Source organism: Meleagris gallopavo, chromosome 13 (assembly GCF_000146605.3).
Source record: "Meleagris gallopavo isolate NT-WF06-2002-E0010 breed Aviagen turkey brand Nicholas breeding stock chromosome 13, Turkey_5.1, whole genome shotgun sequence".
Lineage (NCBI taxonomy): Eukaryota > Metazoa > Chordata > Aves > Galliformes > Phasianidae > Meleagris > Meleagris gallopavo.
In genome coordinates, this window is record NC_015023.2 from 4,428,506 (window position 1) to 4,451,451 (window position 22,946).

The 22,946-nt window shown below is 40.1% G+C and overlaps 1 protein-coding gene and 1 long non-coding RNA gene across 2 annotated transcripts in view; both read left to right on the plus strand.

Annotated features, from left to right (window-relative positions):
- LOC109369769 overlaps positions 1 to 9,576 on the plus strand; it is a 46,914-nt gene extending 37,338 nt beyond the window's left edge. Inside the window, exon 3 of the long non-coding RNA XR_004161175.1 lies at positions 8,934 to 9,576. This is a non-coding gene — a long non-coding RNA (uncharacterized LOC109369769). The remainder of the gene's footprint in view (positions 1 to 8,933) is intronic.
- Positions 9,577 to 18,284: 8,708 nt separating this feature from the next.
- The window catches only part of LOC104913009 (unconventional prefoldin RPB5 interactor 1-like), a 20,575-nt gene continuing 15,913 nt past the window's right edge, over positions 18,285 to 22,946 (plus strand). Inside the window, exon 1 of the mRNA XM_031555394.1 lies at positions 18,285 to 18,401. Within this exon, the coding sequence (XP_031411254.1) occupies positions 18,285 to 18,401 (117 nt within the window). The remainder of the gene's footprint in view (positions 18,402 to 22,946) is intronic.

The following is a 22,946-nucleotide window of genomic DNA, read 5'->3' on the forward strand; positions in this document are numbered from 1 at the left end:
GTGCTGCCTGTCCCTGTGCCCCCCAGCTTTCTCTGCAATATCTTGCTGCAACTCAAAGCTGTAGCCAGTTAGATTTCAATGTCTTAATCTAACGTTTGTATATGGTGCCAGCCAAAAAGCCACTTGTGTGACAAGTTTGCCAAGATTTACTTAGCAATTTTTAGAAAGAAATACCATAGTAAAAAAAAAAAAAATGCAGTTTTCTCTCTCCTTTCAAGTCCCAACCTCTTTTGAAACATCTCTCACTGCCTTTCTGTTATCATTTAATTTCCACATGCACAAATACAGGATTCATTCCCAGTTCTCTTGACTATAACATATCAACCCTCTCGCTAACATCCTTAACCTCTGCCCCTAGAAAACTAATCATCTCTCTTGTTAGCTCAGTCCCTTTCAGAGATGGCAGTGCACAAAGCACACCAACACTTCTCTACCGTAAGTAGAGAAGTGATGCTTCTCCTTACTTGGTTTGTTCCACAGCTTCCACACTGATTTGTGTTGTACAATTCAATCTTCTGAATCACCCTTAATGACATCTATTATCTAAAATCCATTGGGCACCACTACTTCACTTCCTACCTTAATTACACCACCTCTCTCTTTTCATACCTGTTCTTATACTTACCCAGTCACTGCCCTTAATGTCATCCTATTTCTCCTGTGCTAAGCTTCCAAAGTACTCATCCAGCAATGCACACAGCCGACTCTGTCCTCCTGCCGAACTGCTGAGAGTGCTCGTGAGGAGTGTTTTCTTGCCTCCTTTCCTCAAACAAAAGCAATCCTTAGATTACAACGGAAAGTAGAGGAAGGCACGATGGGTTAAACAGCCATAGGGGGTTCTAGTGATTCAATTTGGATTTAGATACACTGTTTGTATAGAGATGAGTTTGGAATTTTGATGTTCAAATGTGCTTAAGGTTAGATAAGATTTGAATTTGTGCTGAGAGTCAATGGGCCTTCTGAAAATCTGGGCTTTTTGAGCCAGAATGTCAATAGACGTATTCTGCGGGGTGGAGAATATTCCTGCTCAACCCTGTGCATGAGGGTTAATAGCAGTGAAGTTAGATCTTTCTAGTTTATTAATATATTTTATAACAATGCAACAGTCACCCATTCATCGAGTCACAATGAAACATGTTTAAGTTTTCTAGAAGCTTCCTATTCACGTGATATTGAATTCTTGACTATTCATAATAGTAAAAACAAATGAAAGCCCTTTCAAACAGCAGATGCTGTACAAAGAGAGTTGGTTATTTAGAGCGGGAGTGATTTGGCAGACCTAGTATTGTTTGTTAGAGTGCTGTCTCATGTAGAAGGTAATTTAGAAGTCATATTTTTTTAAATATTTTTTCTATAGGTTCTCCTCTTCCCCAGCTGAATATATTTAAAACTCAGAGTAGAGACCCATTGATTATTCTGGCTTCAAGGATCAAGAAGAGGTTAATTAGGGGCTGATAAAAAGTTCTCTGGGGCAGGGGTCATGTCTTTTTATGTATTTGTACCATGACTAATGCAGTGTCCCCCTGAGCCTACGGGGGCTGTGGGTTTTTCCATAATGTAAATAATATTAAATTGCAGTTTAGAAAGTTTAAAAACAGTCTGATGGCCATTTAAAAGTCTTTACCTTTTAAAGATCTGTTTTCCCAATTTCTGGGGCAATCTGAATATATCACAAGTGTTCTTTTCTGATTTTGGTTCCATTAGAGAATTTTCATCAGTGAAAGAGCTCTCCTGTGCTGACGTAAATATATCCTTGGAGTAGCAGGGATTCTTCTGGGCTCTGTTCAGCCCTGCGGATCAAACCATCATGCAGAAGGAAATGTTTATGTCTCTTCAGAGTGTGTGAACCTTTTTTCTCTTGTTGAAGCCAAGATGCTTGAGGCAAATGTACGACAGAATCACAGAATGGCTGAGGTTGGCAATGACCTCTGGGTACCACTGGTTCAACCCATGTTCCATCAGGGACCTACAGAGCAGGGTGCCCAGGAGCACGTCCAGGCAGCTTCTGAAGATCTCCAAGGAGAAGACTCCTCAACCTCTCTGGTTGTCTGAACCCGTAACATTGAGTACATCTCTTTACTTACCCTGATAAGAGTTTTTTAGGAAATACTGGCTTTCTCATTGTTTTTCCTCAATCCCTACACTAAATTTGTAGGTACTCCAAGTAACAAATTTTCTTTTGATTCTCTGCTAAGCTGATTGTGCCTCCTCGTTTTTTTAGCCCTGGTGCAAACTGTATTTCCCAGAGTGAGAAGGCTAACGGTTCTCAACCAACCAGAACAGAACCATCAGCTTTCTTGCAAGATATTCTCGTTTTCTGTAGTTATATATGGAAAAAGTGCAAGCCTTATTCCTCCCTATCATCATATACTTTGTCATCCCTGCAGGTTATAATGTCTATGTGCATCCTGCTAATAGAGCTTAAATAATTTTGTAGTCTAGTGGGAAATGATATCTCCTCACCTCACTCACAGTGTTCACCATCTGATGCCTTCATGCTTTATTCAGATTTCTTTATTTTCATCCAATCCAAAAAGCTATTATAGCTTGCATCCATTGGCCAACTTTGGCTTCTTTCAAGCACCCACTGAAAACTGTGAACAGAGCCAATACAAAGGGAAAAGTCCTGCAGCCATTATGACAGGCCATGTGCCCCCTATGATGCATAGTAGTTGATAAAAAATGCGGTGCTGGTTATAGCTTATTATTTAGACTCAAGCAGTAAACTTGTCTCTTGCTTTTCTTCTGTGCTAAGGGGATCCTAGTAGGATACGTGAAAGAAAATAGAAGTGGCATTTTCTACAGGAAATGACCCTCACAAATATGTCTCTGCTAATAATTACAGACCTGGTTTTATTTTGTTCAATGCACGGCTTCAGTTTTGGATCCACATCAAGAGCAGCATATGTTCTCCAAACTGAAATATGTGCGTATCTGATTTTGAAAAATAATATATATATTTAATTGATCTCTTCCTACCCTTTTCCCTCCCCTTCATTCTCTTCCTGTCTTTTTGCTCATTTCTTTACTAATTCCATAACATGGTAAGCCCCATATTATGAAAAAAATCCGAATTAATTTAAATATAAAATATAAAGAATTAACCTTACAGCAAGACAGATAACAGAAAAAAGAGCTATTTTTTTCTCTGTCAAGTGACAGCCTTCTCATTTATTATCATTTTAACAAATTAAGTTGCAAAATTGGCATTATTTCAGAACTGTACAAAATGTAATGACTCTATGAAATATATTGAATTTTTCAAGTAATAAAAATCCCTTAGTTTTCAAGAAGAATCACTTGAAATGATCCTTAAGAATCCAAAGTTTTTTGTGCCATCTCTGTACTATGCTTGCACAAAATCTAATGGCATTTGCTGAGTTAATCCTGGATATTCCATTGTTTTGGTATTTGTACTCTATTAGTTAAATACAACAAGAGTGAGAAAATCAAAGGGAAGAGATGTTGTTAAAATAGGAGAAAATATTTATCCCTTAGATGTAAGACATACTTGTCACCCAAAATAAATCTGGCTTAAACTCTTTAAGTCTTAAATCGAGAAAGTTTCAAGTAAGTTCTTAGTCTTAAATCTCTCTCCCTACAAATATGTGTATACAGTGCATGTACATGTGCTGTGTGCATGCATGTAAAAGCATAGCATGTACTAAAGCTAAATTCCTCTGAACCTGAAAGACACAATAATAAGCCAGTATGCGCACTTCTCTTTAATCCCTTGGCTGTACTGCTGGATGTTGGTGGGCACAACTGCGTGGGCTGAGAACCATGGGGTGTGTGTAGGTGGTAGCCGGGTGCTGGCAGGGCTTCGGACATGGGAAGGTGCTCCAGGATCGGGCCTGAGGAGGGGAGCACTACTGTTGAATGGTTGGTGAGATGGGAAGGAAGCCAGCAAGTCATGGAGCTGCGGGCTGGAGGCTGTTATCCTGTGGAAGCATGATCGCAGGGGTTACAGCTCAGATAATGTGGATGCTTGTCAAAAACAGGAGCTGCTGTGTGAGTGCTCCCCCAGTGCTTGCTGTCCTCCAGACTGTTCACCTGAAGGGACAGTAGTCTCTGTGTCATGTGCTAGAAGACTGATTAAGATGGTTCTACTGCCTAAGAGTCTGCATGATAAATTGTGGCCATGTTTTTGCTGTGTCCTTGCTGCCTTTTTTTATCCACAAGAAACTCCAGAAGCACTCCCTGTTAGCATGCCTTCCTGAGCACTGCCTCCTTTCTCCTCTCCTGCCTGTCCTTCAGATACATCTGTGTCTTTGCCCTTCAAGAGGGTGCCCTCTTCCCTCTTGGCAGCCCTTGCATAGGTGTAGAGCGTTGTGCTGCCTCTCATCTCTGTCTCGTTCCAGTCTCTTTCCTGCTGATGAGACCCATGTTGCTTTGGCAGAAAAGCTAAAATACAGTGGTTCATCAATCCAAAATCCACTATGATGCACATGTCTGACTGTAGGGGTTTGGCTGAAGGTGATTTTGACTATGAGCCTGACTGCTCTTTTCACTTGACAATAGAAAAGGACTGCAAGAGTTTATGTCCAATACAGATTTCACAAAGTATTTTGAGAAAAAGAGTCTTCGCTGGTGGGCAGCATAAATTGTTTGAATAGCGCAGATGATGAGGAGAGCAGCACTGTTGCTGTCCGTGTTTGGAAATGGAGAGTGCGTAGTGTCTCACTACTGGGGGCATGGGGATTCCTATTCTAGAAACGAAATGGCTGTTGCAAGAAATCACTAACCAGTGCCACCAGGACTGGCATCCTGCGCTTTTCCAGTGCAGAGAGGAAGATGTGGATGCAGAAATGCCTGAGTCTTTTATGGTTTTGTGGGTGAATCTGCAGAAGCTCAAATGGTGTTATAAAGGGCCAAAAGTTTATCTGTTCTGGCCGTGGTATCAGAACGTGTCAGAATGGACTATGAGGATTTTGAGAGGGAGCCTGCTGTCCTCTTTCCTTACCCCTCCATTCCAAAATTACTTAAAACGTTGCTGAAATTCCAGCAGTAAAACAGAGCAGATACTGAACTTCTATATAAGAATTCTTGTACCTTTTCGGTAACATAAAAGCTGATCTTGGTATCTCTGTACAAAAATCTCCATTCTTTGCAATGTTGAACATGATGGTTCCTGCCCTGAAGGCTTTTGCCCTTCACACTAGAAGTGCCTGTATGTTGTCGGCACTGAAATCATGGCAAATCATCTAGAAGCCCTCTGGAATCACTTACTCTTAAATACGACCTTTTAAGATTAAAAAAAACGAAATCAAATAATCCATTAATAACTTCATCTGGAATAGGTTGGAGTTCGATAGAGAACAGATACATAAAGATACTTGTGCACTCCCCATTCTGAGAAGTGGTTTAGTGTACTGTGTTTATAAGCCAACAACCGAGGTCTAAAATCAAGCCATAGCAAGAGCAAGGCAGACATCAAGGTAGGGAATGATGTCTGAGCATGCTGGTGGCTGGGAGAGGAGCCTACACTTCCCTTGAAGTCCCAACATCAAAGATGACAAATAACTTTTCTCCGTGTTCCAGTTCTGCACATCATCTGAGTGTCCTTTGGCAGCAACAGTTGGCCCTAGCCTTGGAGCAGCAGCTGGTAAGTCCAGAAGCAGAGCTGCAATGCCTGTGGCATCAGATGTACTGGAAACCCTTCTAAACTGTATTTTGAAGTTTCAACATTTGTGTGGACCTAATTATAAGACACATATTTCATTCATGGACTATGTGCCTGATTATACATGGTAGCATGGCTTATACCAGAGCTGAGCTGTTCCTGGCTGTACTTTAAGGGAAGGATGTGGTTGGCAGCATGAGGCATGGTACAGGTTTAGCCTGAACAGGCCAGAAGTCTGAACTGCAGCTCAGATGGGCTGTTCTTGGCTTCTTCCTTGAGGTGCTGGATGGCATTGGACAAGTCAGCTCGCCCTCTGTGCAAAAGTGCTCCTGTGATTTAAGTGGCATTGCATTTGTTGAGTACTTAGGGATCTCTGTCTACTCCTGAATGTATATCAGTGGGTGTGCACGTGTGTATCCTGTACATAATGGATGCGTGTTGTACATATGTAGGGAACTGCTTTAGCCGGGGTGTTGGACTTGATGATCTCTAGAAGTCTCTTCCAACCCCTGCAATTCTGTGATTGTGTGATATGCACACCCACACATAAATATATTTGTGTATACGTATATAATACGCATGTGTATTTGTGGATGTACACACAGAAGCTTTTAGTTATCATTGTGTTGTCACATAAATCTGACAAATGTTTCAGCCTCATGAAGAGAGCTTCACTGATTCCAGGTCCTGGCTTTCAGAAGTTACAGCCTGCTGGTACCTGCATAGACCTTGGTTATTTTGATGCGCTCACTTCTGCTTTCTGTGTGTTCTGAAAGAAGTGTTGGCACATGTCTGTAGGGTGCTGATGTAGAGGGTTCTGATGGAGGCTGCTCTGACACTACCTTTAACAGTGTGGACATAATCATTTAATGTAATTGTTCAGTTCAGCAAAAAAAGCTAATGATTTGCTCTCTCTTGAGGATGCTAATATTTAAAAAAAATAAGCGTTTAACATTAGCAGTCCCTTAAGAATAACAAGAAAATCGAAGGCAGCCTTATCTGTGGAAGACTCTGGGATGTAATGTTACAGTGTACATGAGCCATGTGGCAAGGGACTGCTTGGAGCTTCCCACAAAGCCCTGGCTGGCAGGATGGGTTGAACCATTGCTGTGCCTGCAAAGCCCTTCACTGCAGTGGGCAGGCTGTGGTGGCAGTCAGGTGTTCCTGCAGCAAGAGTGAAATGGGAACTATGGTAAAAACCCCTGGAGAGCTTAAATAGTGTTGTTTTCCTGCAGCCAGGATGCCAGTGATGTCCACACATCACAGTGAAATGCATTCATTGGATCGTTTCAACAGGAATCTTCAGAGCAATGCCTGGCAATTAGGCAACCGTTACATTTCAGGGAAAACTGTCAGCCTAACTGCTTCAGGTTGTGCTCAGAACCTTGGTCCGATGCTCTAGCCATGTAGGTTCAATGGCTCCATTCCTGTTACAGGTGTCAGTGAATAATAATAATAATAATAAAAAATTGAATTGTGCAGTGCTGAATATGCCTAGAATTCTTATTATACATTTATAAAATAAACCCTAATGGCTTTTTGGAGTGGTTATGGTGTAGTCTGTCAATGTATATTAAGATTACTGTGATAGCACATAGCCTTTATGATAAAAGCATGCAAATTAACATAGGAATCTGTAGGACTTTGCATATTTTCCTGTAATTTAATACAAACAGGTCCAGATTTATAGAATCACGTGCACAGAAATTGTGTGCACGCATTTTTGTGTGTGCAGTTTTGCCTTTACCCAGCATATGAGAGAGGAACAGCTCCCGTGGTCTGGATCTGCACTGTGGTCTGAGAATCTGCATGCCAAATGAAGCACAAGGCGACTTTGATGGCCAACTTAACCATCAAAAAGGTTTCTTAATGGAAGTGCTGTCACTCTCTTAACTAGAGTACTGCTGCCAGGCATCACATCAATAATGCAAACTTTGGAAGACAATCTTGCAAACTAAATAGCCAAGAATTCTGAAGTATTTCTAGAAAGAAGAAAGAAAAAAGGTAATAATTATGAATCGGTGGAAACCATCAACTGAAATTTAATTTTGCATTCAGATTTATTATTGCTATCTGTTCTCAGTGCTGAAATGCCTGTTTACTTGCAAAGGACAGTTTCTTTCTGTAATGAATCATAGTAACACTTAAATTAAGCACAGTAAAAGAATGGTTAATGTCATAACACGCTGACAATTTAACCTGGCCAATATTTTTATTGCCTTGTACAATAAACCTAACAGAGCACAACTTGCTTTTTGACTGGTGGAAAATCGGTTATGAACCGCCAGGGAATGACCAATTTTTCAAATGCAGCCATTCAGTCACACTATAGCCACTAATACTTTTTTTCTCTGTACACTATTGCTGTTATAATCTTTTGAGGATATTTTATCACGGCAATAACCTCCTCAAAATCAGTCTTTACTGCAGTTAATGACTGGACAGCTGGAGCATTAACTGGCCTTGGCTTTGCCTCTAGCCATTAACTAACAAACCAGTTGTTATCCGCAGGTAACAACCAATTTCTTGTAGAATTTTCTTGATAAAGTGTCTCACTGGATAAAAGTTGTTTTTTTTTTTCCTCCCTTCTTTCCTCAACTAAGATATACCAAGTGCAAGTTAATTTGTAGAAAAGAATCACAGGGAAGCAGCAATAAGTAATAGTGTTGAGAGGAAGTGAAATTATAAACCCAAATCCATGAAGTGTTGCTTGCTTACTCCTGCCAGCATTTTTGTAACATTAATGAAAGACGGCTCTGACATGTCTTGGTCATTCAAGCAGCACGGAGCCCTGAATGTGATGCCTGTGCTGGGTCACAGCGTGGTCGTCCTGTGGCAGCAAAGTAGGGCGTCTGTTTGCATCCCTTCTGCACAAATATCCAATGAAGACCTGAGATTAATTCCGTGTATTTTATACTTAATAAAGTGGGTATTATTTTTGAGGACTCTCGTAAAATTTTAGCCTCTATGCTTGCAGTTGGAAGTTATGAAATGTTAACCTCTGTTTGGTTGCAACGTTATTTTATAAGTAGGGTTAGCAGATTCAGATTAAATCAGTGCTTTACTAAGGGGGCTTAAAGCAGAGATTCATGGCATTGTTAAATAATAGCGGAATAAGTAAAATATACAAATGAAACACCCGTAAAAAGCCAAGCTCTATCATGCCATAAACAATGATATTTTAAAACTGTTAATAGGCTTAATAACAGTTTATTATTTTACCTTAACCCTTTTTAATGCCTCAATTTCTCTAGCATTTTTCTTGGCTGTACTGAGCTGTTAATATCACTTCTTACATTTTCCCCTCTAGGTATATTTTCCAGGAGAGAATATGAAGAAAAAGGAGCTGCAGCCATGCATTTGCTTTTAAGAAGCACAGGAGGCACTGTGATACCAAACCTTCCTTGGCTCGACTTTGGCATATGGGATTACCTTAGCATCAGTAGAAGTGGTAGAAGCATTCTAAAACCAAGGGCAAAATCTTGCAGCAGGAAGAGCACAAAGGGCAGGTCAGGACTTCTGAGGGGTCATGATTCTCCATGCATCTGACTTTGCACCCTCCCTCTCAGCTCCACGTCTAGCACCACGCCCTTCAGTGTGGATTTCTGTGTATTTCCAGGTGTTTGCAGAGCAGTCTTCTTTATTGTCTACCAGAAATAGAATAAATATCAACTTGAATTTCTAACCAGAGAGTCAATTTCAAATCATGATACATTTTGGAAGTGGTTTAATCTGGAAGGACTGGGGGGGTTCTGGGTGGCAAGTTTGTCACGCCATTGAAAGTCCTGCATGTATTATGCAGTGATGATTCCCTATCTCTTTGGTATATGCATAAGGCTGTCTGATGCTATTGGAGATTTCATTTGGGCATTGAACAGGCCCCTTTCATTGCACGTGTGCTAACTACCAATATTATTTGCGATGCAAGCATTTCTGGCAATTTGAAGTGATCCAATGATTTTTAAATCATTCTTAATTTCATAAGTCTACTCCTTTAATCTCTTTCAAATTAGTGAAAATGTAAGGCATTCTAAACATTTCTGATCATTCTTCACGGCTTTGGCCCCATAAAGCCGATCTTTTCCAAAGTTAAGCACTTAAAAATTTGAAGTACTCCAATAAATTTAAATTGGCATATTCTGTGCATATCAATTTAGAATTATTAGAGCATTAGTGCCTAGGAGTGGTGGCTGAGGGCATGCAAACCAGTTCATACATTGATTTTTAATGACTTTTTATTGATTCCGTGCTTTTTAAGCTTGATACCCTTAGGTTGCCTCTTAGATGGAGTTAAGAGGTTTCTGATGATACAGTAAGTTCAGAAGCAGCATCTTTTTCCTCTTTTTGTTTTCTCCTTATGGCTTATTATTACAACTTAGCTCTGATGCAAAGACCAAATGCACTTGATTTGTGACTTTGGAAGTGGTGACTGCGACTTTAACAGGATGTGGCTCTTCGTCTTTCCCCAGCCTATCTGTAGACAAGGTTTATGCACAAACCTTTAAGATCTCTCCTCCCCTCAGCGTGTGCGCTCTGCTCACTGCAGTGATAGATGCCCTGGGCTTGCACTGACAGCAAAAAGAAGCTTCTTTGTAATTCTTAAATGTCAATCTTAATTTGTTGGGCCAAGATACTGTAGGTGTCATAAAGCACAAAGTGAAAATGTGCTTTAGTTCTTTTCCCTTTTGAAAATCATTCACTTATGTCACAAAGCACACATTCCCTTGTTCAAATACTGCGTTTGTTATATTTGGTGCCGCCCTGCTATCAAGGCAGTCAGTACTGTTGGTAATGGCCTGGCACTGCCCTGGGGCAGGAGGAAGACTGGGATGGCGTGCAGGCCCAGGGGAAACACAGAGCCCCTTGGTGGCTGCCCTTGGCTGGCTGGTGGCAGCTCAATGATGTGCCCAGACCCACAGGGGGCAGCTCAAGGAAGCACTACGCTGAGCCATTACACCATTGCCCTTGCTTGAGCTGTGAGATGTGCTTTGTCCAAAGCCTTCGTATGTGGGTCACAACAGGACAAGTGGGAATAATTCTAATAGATTAAATTCTTGTGGGTTCTCCTCAGTGCTTCTCCCCTGCTGCTTCAGCTGTGCTGTAGGAGCCTTTCTGGGAGGCAGAGACTCAGAGCCTGTCTCATAGACCACTGCCTGTGATGCCTGGAGACCGTGGCACGCAGGTGTCCCTCTGCCCCCGCCAGGCGTGATCCCTCTGGCTGCAGTTAAGGCACGTAGCCGTCTGAGGAGACAGTAATTGCTGCTAACTGTGATGGGCGCTTCTGTCCTTAGGCTTTGTTTAGGGCAAATTCCTCTGCAATTGCATTGTTAGAAGCCATGGGCCTGTTAAAGTCGGAGTTATTAGGCCATGTGCTTTCCGTGTGTTGTCATTGTGGGAACGCCACCAGAGCCAACGTCTGTGCAGGGCAGGGGAAGTGTTAAGTGAAGAATAAAAACAAGTCCAAATTCCCATTTGGAAACTGCATGCCTCAACAAATACCACTGTTCGTAGCAAGTTATTAGCTTTGTGGTTGTAATTCTGGTCCTTTTCAGAAGGGAGGTGGAAAAAAGCATGTAAAAGAGATTTTTGATACTTCACGGTATATTGACTGAACAGCAGAAAGCTCCCCAGTCTGCTCGTTCCCCTTTATGACTTGGATGTGCTCGTGATAACACTTCTTTCTTGTTCTTTAAGTGAGTCCTTGGGTCTCCCTGTGGGGCACCTTAGCCACCCACAATGCAGATGGAGAATGCACCTTCACCTTATAAATCTGAAATGTCTCTGTCTTTTTCAGGCTGCCTACAGATGAACTTGTACAAAAAATCTCTTCTTTCAAATAGCAAAGTTTTCTCTGCTGCAGGCATTATGTGGGCCTGCTGATGGGCATGAACTGGTCTTCCTCCACTGGGTACCAAGGAAGGAGAGGCAGTGCATCTCTGGGTGAGAGCTGCCATTTATATATTTATTTAGAAGCAACTCTGAGCAACAGCACGTTTACTAGCTTGGCTCGTTTTTATGGGTTTGATTCATTGCTTATTAAAACCAATGGAAATCTTTCCATTGTTTTCAGCTGGTTCTGGCTCAGAACTTCTTGGTGCTTAACAGTATTTAGTAGGAGCTGAAAGATCTGAACTTCTAAATCATGATATATAATGGTCTTCTGCAATGCCTGTTTCTTAATTATATACATAATCCCAATATTTGTTGCAGTATGTTTCTGGGCGAGCAATTTCTACTTTGTTAATTTTTCATGTGTATGATGTAGCGAAGTAGTTAAATAAAATATCAATATTGTATTTATCACAAATGGAAAACTAAATATTGAGATCAGTTCTATGCAGTCATTAGTTTATGGACCGAGCACGCTGAAGAATGTCACAAATTCTCTCGATGCCCCTGTGTGCTAAATTTAGTATTTGGACCTTCGATTTAAGTGAAAGATACATTAAAAACTGATATAGTCAAACAATACCCTGTGGAGCATGCATCTATGCCGGCTTTTATTTCACAGTTATTTCAGTCAAAACTCGGCAGTAAATTATTTCATCCAAAAGTTGTTAAGGGATATGCCAGGCACTTTTTATAAGCATGCAGCGTATTTTCGGATGATAGCAGGTCAACAATTTCAGCCTCTCCAGTCTGGCTGTTAAATGCATATGTATCTGAGGTATTTGTGCATTTGTGTGTAGACTTCCATGCACTTTTGGATGGTCATACATGGTAGATGTGTGGTGTGAGAGCTGATGTATTGCAGAGAACTGGGAATTCCCAAAGCCAAAATATTCAGTGGAGCTGTTTGCGTTTTAACAAAGATCAGTGTGGTCATCATTGCGTCTTTTTATGTTGACTTTCTGAAGATAATCTAGTAGCTGGAGCTTCAGAGAATCTACAGATTTCAAGGCATTTTAATAAAATATTATGAGACAATGAATTTGTAAGCACTGTTACCTGTCCTAGAAAGCAGATTCTGAGAGGACTTCTTCTATCCCCTATAATTTAATATACTGTGTAATGAAAACTAATCTATGTAATTCAAATTCAGACATTTGAAACAAGCTAAAGGGGTCAGTATATACAATACGTTTCTCTTTGCCAATTTACTCAGTTAATTTAGACGTTGCCTTTTCACTTTAACTCATTAAAACTTTCTTGCCAAGTTTACTTATCTGTGTTAAGAGTACAATTAATATTATAATTTTTAATTATCCACTTAGTTTTATCAGAACCAAAGTGTTTCCTTAAATGTGGATATCAAAATAGAGCCTGTATTTTTTAAGAAAGTGAAGCTCTGCGATTTCACTAATTCCTTAATAGCACAAATATTAACGTATCTTTTTCTGTATACTATTTATACATCAATAGTTGTGTTGTTTTGTTTTATGTTATAACCCTGGTATAAAGTACAACAGAAAGCTGTATTTTGTTCTGCTTAATTCTTTACCACTCATTCTGATTTATGGCATCATTTTGTTTCAAGCTCATTCCTTATCTTCAAAAGGCTTGATTCCAAACTCATCAAATTCAGAGGAGTAGATCCCAGTGGTCTTTGGATTAGTCTGGGAGGGTGAAATTGTGGACTTCATGAAGTTTGCTTTACAAGTGCAGATATGCGCTAGTAAGATTACTCAATAGATTTCTAATTCAGCTTCTTCTGTGTAGGAGCAAGTTCTTGAGAATCCTGGCCTTGCACTTGAAATTTAAGAGACCATTTTAGTTGCATATATTCATCCATTTTCTTACTATGAAATTTGAGAATACATTTATTTGCCAGTTTGATTTTATCATCATTATGGAGGGCTCATGTTTCTAATTTCTTCTACAGGCTCTTGAATTGTTAATGTTAACTCCTACTGAACTCAACTTCGTTTTCTAATGGAGAGACAGCATTCTGAACTGTTAAAAATATGTTCTTCGGGAATGGAAGTCATAATAATGTACAGCTCCTTACAAAGGGACGGAAAAGCATTAATGCAGAAGACAGATGGTAAATAATAGTACAAGGTATTTATCTTATTATTTCTTAGTTATAGTTGTATGGAGTGATAGTTATAGAATTATGCAATTGATTTAAGCTCTTCAATGAAGCATTAACTGTTCTGTCATCTTCAGAGCTCTTGCTTTTCTTTTACACCTGACACGGTCAAGTTGGATGAACCTGGACATATTTTCCACTGTGTATCAGCTAGAACATTCCTGTGTTTGCAGTTTACCTGATAGTCCCTTGTATCCTGGCCAGTTATGTATACAGACTGCTGCACACAACATTATTTTTATTAAATACATAAGTATGTTAATATGAAATGATTGTAACAGATACTATCAGATAATCACGTATGCTGCATGCTACCTTAAAACGCATTTTTTATATATAGCTGCAGTGTCTGATACATAGCTATTGTGCAGCTGATTAGCTGTGGTGAGAAATTACTCATTCCCCTGTATTAACTACACTGTTTAACTATGTGGTTTCCACCAATCAGTATGAAGTATGCCAACTTTGTTTAGCCTGTGCACTTGTGCAATGATGAACAAGTAATGCATAAAACAAACCCTCCTACCTAATCAAACATTCCTCAGAGATTTGAAAACAGAAACAAAGGGTAAATCCATTCATAGATTATAATGGTAAAACAAAATAAAATTTGACATATGTATATGGAAACTATGAACACATGATGTGAATAATTTTTTCAACAACAACATGTTTGAATTATTAATAAATGAAAAAATATGTTGTAACACAATATGGAACAATTGGAAGGATATATTTCTTTAGAATCACAAGGGTCAGAAAAGATCTCTATTGAATCCAAGCACTATATATTTTTTCCTCTCTTGGTTTGCATTTTAGCCTTTTCAGATGTCTCTCTTATTGTGAAACACTGCCATGTCTATAACTGGGAGAAGTTTTCCTTTTTGATCCTTGAGCCTGTAGTACAATTTTCTTCTCTGAGTACATAACAAATGAAGTTTGTTAACTTCAGGGTGTGAAACCTGTATTAATCTTCTCAACCAAAGGTGTTAGGTGTTGAGGACAGCTGATGAACAATTCTCTTTAGAGGACTGTACAGTTATCCAGGAAAGGGCTTACTCTTAATTTTGTCATATATCCTGGTTGCCAGCTTATTTGATTTTAAGATAATTGATGGGCCTCTTTATGGGTATATTTTTTCTTAGTCATCAAGATAGCTCAAAATATTTGATAAGAGTTACTTTACAGGAGAGTAGTAAATATCGACGGAATGCGATAACAGATTTTTTTTCTTGGTCTTTTTCTCTTAAGATTCAAGCAAGCACAGTGCTTGCAGATTTGATGGGGGCTGTGGTGAGAGTACTGCAGTCATTTTCACTGTTGGCTGCACATTGGTTGGGGGCCGATGTCCTGCCCTTCTCTACAATTCTTACTGACTTCAGTGTTTGCTGTGTGAGCAGATAATGTACAAAATAGTCATCAGCTTAAACATCATATATAAATAAAATTTTAAATTGAAGCCATCACAAACAAGCCAGAGTAAAGACAACATTGAGCTCTTACAGAAAACCATGCGAGTGAACAATAATGCCAGCTTTAACTCTGAATTCCCAGTTACGCATTGGCTTGTACCCCAACCTTAACATTAATTGGAAGCTTTTTTGCATTTCATCTCTTCATTTACAAAAAATCTTTGCCGAAAGGTTATATAAAACTCATTATTTACCTGAGTGACCAGGAAGGCTCTCAAAGTGCCATTCCAAGCTCTCGGGTGAATGCTTATTTATAGTTTTTTAATAGGCATTCATTACCTCATGAATTGGAAAGACTCTTTTTGAACCAGTTCCTGTCTATTGGTTAAATACAGATTGATAACTTTTTCTTAAAAAGCTTATTATTAACTAGATAAGCTCATCACCTTTGGATTTCTAAAGTGGTGATTAGTTTTAGCTTCCAAGGGCTTATTCAACATTTTCACTAGTGTAACTGAAATTTTGCCCAGTGGGACACATATTCTGGAAATGAGTTATAGCATCACAATGCTTGCAAAGCATGGACTGCAGAAGTAACATGGACCCGTTTGCACAAAGAAGACGTGCCTCAAGCCTATGTATTTGATCATACATTGACTAGTCCATGGATGGGGTGCAGAGGATGGGAAAGGGTGTAGCAAATTTTAAAATGCCTATGAGCTTGGAAAAGGTGTTAGGGATATTTTGATGCCTTAAAGGACAGTCATCTTTCTTCACAGAGAAGAAAGGTTTCACAGGTTTTGTCTGGTGTATCAGTCAGCTTCTGAGGATTTGCTTCTAGCTACACTAGGGAAAAAAAAAACAAAACCAACAAACAAAAACAAAACCCACTCTGCATTTTTCACAAAGGCAGTTTGGCAGTGGATGCTTAGAGCTGAATGTAAGCTGTCTCTATGAGGATGGCTGGTTACCCCATACAGTGGTTACCACTCTGCGAAGTGAGATCCATCCTGTCCCAGCCATTCGACCCTCAGCAGCGCTACGGGCAATGCTAGTTTGGCATGGCTCCAGCACGCAGGCAGCTCCAGTCCTTACCCACCTCTGCAGCTGTTAGCACATCTGTAGGATTTCAGAATGACAAGTCCTGGCTTACAGAGGTGTAAAACAACATGGCCATACATGCTCATGCCTTGTGATCCTTGAGGGCTCTTTCAGTTTGTAATTTATATCCTAAAATGACACTCTTATATAGCATCTGTTACAACTTAAATTCAACATAAAGATGAAATGGCATAAGAAGAAAAAAAAAGAGGCTTAAACTTAAAAAATTCTTCAAAAAGGGGTAGCTTGTTTGAATTCTCTAGGACTTTAATTCCTAAACAGGCTTGAAAAACTGAAACAACCTTTTGCGGCTTTGTTATTGATTTTATTATTGCTTATTTGTAGGATGTGAGAATACCTGGGTTTTCAGGCTTTTTTCCCTTACAACTGCCATTTTTTTCTCCAATTGTCCTTTTTTTTTTTTTAACTTGGAAATTTCAGTTCTGTTCACAATTTTTCTCCTCCTTGGAGTGGAGAAAAGCGGTGAGAAGGAGTGGTGGTGAATGCTCAAGAGAGAGCAGATCTTTCTCATCTTTTTGAGTAGAACAGGTTTTCAACCATCTGATGAAAATGCCCACATTTTTGTCTTACTTTCTCGTTGTTTCAGAGACATGGATTACCTATGATTTCATCTGATTATGCATAGATTCTTTAAAAAAAAATAGATCTACGTTTCTGATGTAAAATTAGTAGCTGGGAAAAAAAAATTCATTAGGTGAGAAAACTGAAAATAAATACCAAAATCCTTAAAGCCTTTTGAACTTAGCAGAGAGAACAGAAACAATAAAGGTCATAGTGCAGTTGTTCTTCTACATAATGTTTGCTGTTAAAAAAATAGATGGAAATGTCTATTTTAAGCATTTAAAGTATTATCTTTTAGGAAATCAGTTTTGTGTTTGGTTACTTAAAATCTCATTTAAAATGAGGTAAGCAAAAATAATTATACTCTTTGCCTCCCTCTGCTGGCTGTGCAGACAGAGTTAATTGGCTTCATGTCGTGTGACCTTCTGATTTGAAGCAGGTAGGTTGATTGCAGCTGTCTTAGTTTCAAGTGTGGATAGAAATAGGTAGGGAAACAGCTAAATATGAACAAAATTATGGAAACAGAGGGAATTTAGAGAGAAACAACAAGTCTTTATTTTTCAGGTTTTAAATTATGAGAAACATGTTTGTTATTAAGGAAGGTCCCTTAACCTCTCCTGAACTCATATTCTGGACTGGTTTATATGAGGACAGGAGAGTCATACGCATTTTCTTTGAAGAAAGGCCAGGTGCTGAGGTATAGCAACAATATTTTGGCAGGAAAATGGCAAATCAAATCCAACTGTCCAAGAGGGCTGGATATGAGCAGAGCTGAACAAATCTTTGTGTGTACACACATCATTCAGGTGCTTTGCATTACACAGAGCTCTCCACTTCATCAGTTTTCAGATATTCTGTTCTGCACTGGTGTCACTTTGTACTGATGCGTATTCTTCAAATACATATCATAGAGCAGTCCTCTGTCCCACACCCAGAGCATCTGCAGTTCTCTGGGGACGTCGCTTACATCCTTTTTGATGTTCAGTGTCCTGTGAAGAGGTGAGGTAGTTCTCTCTGGGGGACAGAGAAGGCAGAGCAGGGCTTCCCGTTGGGATGTCATTTGTCATGCTCTCAGGCACCGGACTTTAGAAGATGTTTATGGTCCCGTGCCAGCATACCTAGAAAGGCACAGTGCTCTTCTCTGTATGTAATTCCGGCTTTTTGGGTCTGTAGCAGTGCCATCTAATAAGGATTTCAGGACTGTTATTTTTTCTTTTTTAAATGAGACCCACAGGGTAGTATCCCTGGGGTATGGGAAGCAGCAGGGGGCCTGGGACATGCCATGCCGGCTGGGCCTCCTGCAGCTGCTGGGTGAGAGGGGCTGCATCTCAGGTTGGTGGAATATAGCTGCTTTTGGAGAAAAAGCTGTGGGTAAGCTCTGCCCCAAAACCTGTCTCTCAGTTCTCTCCCTTCCCAGGTGGCCAGGACAGTGGCAGAGTTTCTTGGCTGCTGACTGCCACAGTTTTGAGGCGCTGCCACCTTGACTGTGAGGCTCCAGTGCTGGGGACATTGTGCCAGGCTGCGGCATCCTAGCATGGCCCAACCAGGGGGAACAACAGGGCCATCACGGCAGGTGTTGGCTGTGGACAGCCACCTCCTGGGGCTGCCTGGGGCCAAGGATGCTGCAGATGGCACAGGGGCAGGTGCTGAGGTAAGAATGGAGACGCCATCTTTAAAGCCACTTCACAGTGCAGCCTGTGTGTGGCACTACCAAGGAGTGCTGCCTTAAACAGCTGTATTCTTTGGGGAAACTGCTCCAAAAATGGGAACATGTGGTCTATCATGAATCGCTGATCTCTGAGATCCTTCTGAAATATCCTAGATTTCATCCAATCCCCCTCGCAACACAAGACAGGGTATTTCAGTCCAGACACTGGCATCTACCTAATCGGCTGCAGACAGGGGAGTATCAACAAACTTTCAACAAATGATAAACACACTACAGTGTTCTTTGCTGATGGTACCCAGAAAGAGCAAGATATTTTCCAGCCTCGAGTAGCCCCATCCCTGTATGCAGAGTTCACTGTTTATAGGTAAGCATTGGTATAACAACCTTAATTACTGTGTTGTGCGGCTTCAATTGTGAAACCATAGTTTAAAAGGTAAGATATAAACATTTTCAGCAGATTTTTAAGATCATTGTTTAGCTGTTTTCTCTAGGCATTTATCTGCAAACTTTCTGATAGCACAAAGGCCTAAATGTGGTGAGGAGAGCACCCAAGGGCTGAGGCTGGAGCTGCAGGGAACCACTGTGGCATATTGGTGCTCATCAGTAGGGGCAAGCAGCCTGAGTGCTGGGGTGAACCGTGAGCTTGCTGGCTGATCTTTGGGACCAGGATGGAAAGAAGCTGGAGAAGTTCAAGAGGAAGGAGTTGAAAAGGTAGAATATTTATTAAATTAGTTGGATAAGAAGAAACTCGTACCCCCAGAATCATTCCTGGCTCTGATCTCAGAGAGAAGATCAAATAGAATCTCTTTTAAATAGTGCTGACATTCTGAGAACAGGTTATATGTGAATTTGCTGTGAGAGTAAGGTCAGTGCCAACGCACTTTGAAGTTCAGCTATCACTTTGGATATTTTTTCCAGTATGTTCTCTTCTGGGTCAATCATAATTCCTAATGATTATAGCTGGGAAAATACACCTGTGGTACTAATCTCATGTAAATTTAAATGCTAAAGTTTAAATCTTGAAGCAACAGTTGTCTCCCCATCTTCTATCTTCTGCATGTACTAAGACTTACTGCACCTTTCATTCTTGCTCTTTCAGAGAATTTCTGAGCCCCTGTTGTGCTGAATGGGAGACAGACAGAATTATGTCCTGCATGGGGTTATAAAAGCTGTGTCTTTATTCTGGAAGCAGAATTTACTCGATTCCACTAGGTGGATCTATTGAGAATATTGTTCACTATTTAATATAAAATACGTTTTTTGCTTTGGGAAAGGAAAAAAAAGAAACACTTTATTTTATTTTATTTTTTTTTACCATTTTGCTTAGATTCTTATATTCAGTAACAATACAAAGGTAACCATTTTGTCCATAGAAAACTTCAAAGCCAGGTCTCCAGCCTGTCAGTCTCAGTAATACTTGGATGGACCATTTCATTCCAGTTTCACCCTTGCTTTGGAAAAAAATAAAAAATATCAGTGTTGCTAGGATTATGAGAGAGATCTGTGCCTCCATACAAGATAATGCTTCCATTCCACACCTTCCTGGTGTCCGCTTCATACTTCCTCTTATATTCTTTTTTAGTGCCTGTGATTTGATGAAATGTTGCAATGACTGTGACAAAAAGTGGCTGAAATAAATTGCTGGCCTTCTAGTGGACTTACCAGCCTTTTGGACATCTGGCTTGGTGACAGTTAACTGATACAGTTGAGGATGCAAATGTATCACCTAAAAAATGAGGTCGTTTGTTTCCATTTGGTTTTTTTTTTTCCCCTAAATTCTGATCACCTCTATCTCTGAATCCCCGCGATGATGACACATAATATTTGCTGATCAAACCTGTTCAGTGGCACTTATTTTGGCTGTGGTCCCTAGGAAATAGACAGCTTGTTCTCAGATGGGTTCTCTCTCTGGTCTGTTTTGAAAACTGGGATCTCAAGGTCCTTTTCCCAGAAAGCTTCTTTACACAGTCTGTACAAGTGGGAAAACCTTCATCCACCTTGTCAGTTTGCTGGGGTTTCGCCCAGGAAACTCCTATGTTTTTAACAAGCATTTTGGAAGGGGTTTCCCTTTTTCCTATGAAAGTGTTTTATTTATGTCTTTTTGAACCATGCTTCAGCGACTTTCTTGCTGGATGACTTGTGTTTTCGCTGGCTCAGACTGCCATGTAGATCGCACCACCTGTTCCGGAGTTTGCTGAAACATTTACTGTAAGTTTTCTGAAATTCCTTATGTAAAGTCCCTGCTATTAGATGGTTCCTTTTGTGAGCTTTTCCTTATAATATTAAAGACCTGATGTTCTGCTCTTCCTTGGAAAAGAGACCCCCCTTCTAAAGGCACTAAGGTTTCAGTGGGCTTCTGCAGCCTTTGTAAAAAGGATGCCCACTTATCACCTCTCTTTAGGGAGGAAATGTTGATCACACTTTTAAAGAACAAGGGCAGGATTATACCTCAATCCTTCCTCATAAAGCAAACAATTTATAAATATTTAAATACATAAAGCTAATGTTTCTCCCTTACCCATTGTGTAAATTACTGTAGGACTATTTGTATTTTGTTACTTCCCTGTATAAAGCCTCATAAAATACTCCTCACACCTCTCCTTTCACCTGAGTTTTTTGTTGGGTTCATCAAAGTTGTGAGATTTGGGTTCTTCTTGCTTTTTATTTATGTCTGTCTGAAATAAGAGCTTCTGAAGCCCTGTCATTTCACAGAGGTGGAAATCACAAGGAAAGATAATGTTGCCTGGCCAAAACCCTTAGCTCTTATTTTCTCTCATGCTCCTTTTCAAGGTTTGACACATCTGTATCCAAGAGCTTCAGCTGCCTGAGAAGATACCCACGGTTAACCATTGTACATTTCTTCTGCTCCTTCGTTCTTCTTCCTGTAGTGTTTTTGTCAAGTTAAACCAGGTAGAGTATTCCTGCCTATGCACAGAAGAGGTACGAGGTACAAAAGGGAATAAAACCAACCAGAGAAATTGGAGAAGTAGCTATGGACAGTAGAGCCTCTGCACCTGTGAGGACATGAAAACTTTGTAGAGAAAATATCTTTCTTTGGATGCAAAAGGAGAAGAAAACAATACTGGAGGGCACTACAGAAGTGCTAGTGGTGTTGAGGACATTAGGAATTCCAAGAAAGGTTAGAGCAAAGTCTCCTGAGCTCATGTCTGAGGTCTTCTAAATCCCATCTATCCAACATCGCATAGAAGCCTAAGCATGTCATTGAGTCAACACAGTTTTGGGAATTCTTGATTTTATGGATGTACTCAGCTCACAAGCATACATTATTTCATCAGGCTCCATTTTGGGGAAAGGCTGGCTATCGCAGCCCAAATAACCATGCTTATGATGCCCTGGGAAAAAGCATTTTGGTTGGTCTTCTTTAAAATGTCCTTCTCTGATAGCACCATTTCTTGCAGAGTAGCCTCCTCTTCCAGTCTTTGAGAAACTTTTGGTTGGCATGTTCTTCCTTTGCAGTTGAGTTGGATGATCATCTGTTGACTGGGGGCAAACAAAAATTGACTGAACATTTGCCAGTAGCACATCATGGCTCTGCTGTCAGCGCAGGGAGGGTTTAGTACTTATGTTCAGCTTCCTGGAACATGGTTCCTAATCTTTGTCCACTTAGAAATTTCTGGAGATAAACTTCTGTTCCCTCCAGAACAGAAAGGGGAGGATAAATATATTAATTTTTGCAAGGATCAGAGTCAAAGTCTTCATCCTCACTCTTTGTGTTCACTTTGCTCGCTGTCATTAAAAAAGCATCAGGCAGTTTTACCAAAGGAACAGGAAATCCCAGTGAGATGTCTCAAGCTCCTCTGCTGTCAGTTGCTGTTTCACCTATCTCTAGCCAATATTCTTATCTTTGTCTCAGGAAAAAGAACCATGGGGTTTTCCTGAGCTTTCATTCTCCTGTAACTCTTTGTGCAATGGTCTCAAATCTCACGCCTGCCAGGACTCCAGGTGCCTGATTTGGCCCTTGTGTCTGAAGTGCAGCCACCTCCTATGTTGAACTGTGAAGCCCTAGGTCACGGAAATCATAAGGTGAAATCTGATATTAAACCAAAAAGGTATAGCTTATTCCTTTATGAGACTGCTAATAATGTTCAGCCTTGACAGGGTTAAAAGGCAACATCCATTTCCCCATTATCTTGTTTAAAAAGTGCCTTTTTTAAAGTCCATATGGCGACTTCCTTTCGACCTGCTTTCCCATCCTCGTCTCTTTGTCAGGGCTGTCACTTATAAAGAATCACTTGACTTACAATAACAAGTTCAAAAGAAGACAGAATATAATCAGTTGATCCACGAAGAATTGAAATAAAGAACACCCCCACTGCTCCAGTTATCATTCCCATAGAGATAGTGATATTATTGATGTGATTGCTATGCTAATTTCTATAGAAAAAACTTGTATTTTGGAATTTGTTCAAAGAGAATTTCAGACACATCAAATTGGAAAATGCAGAGTGAATTCCTAAACTTTTTAGTATAGGCATGGGAATCTTTTTTTTCTTCTTCTTCTTCTTT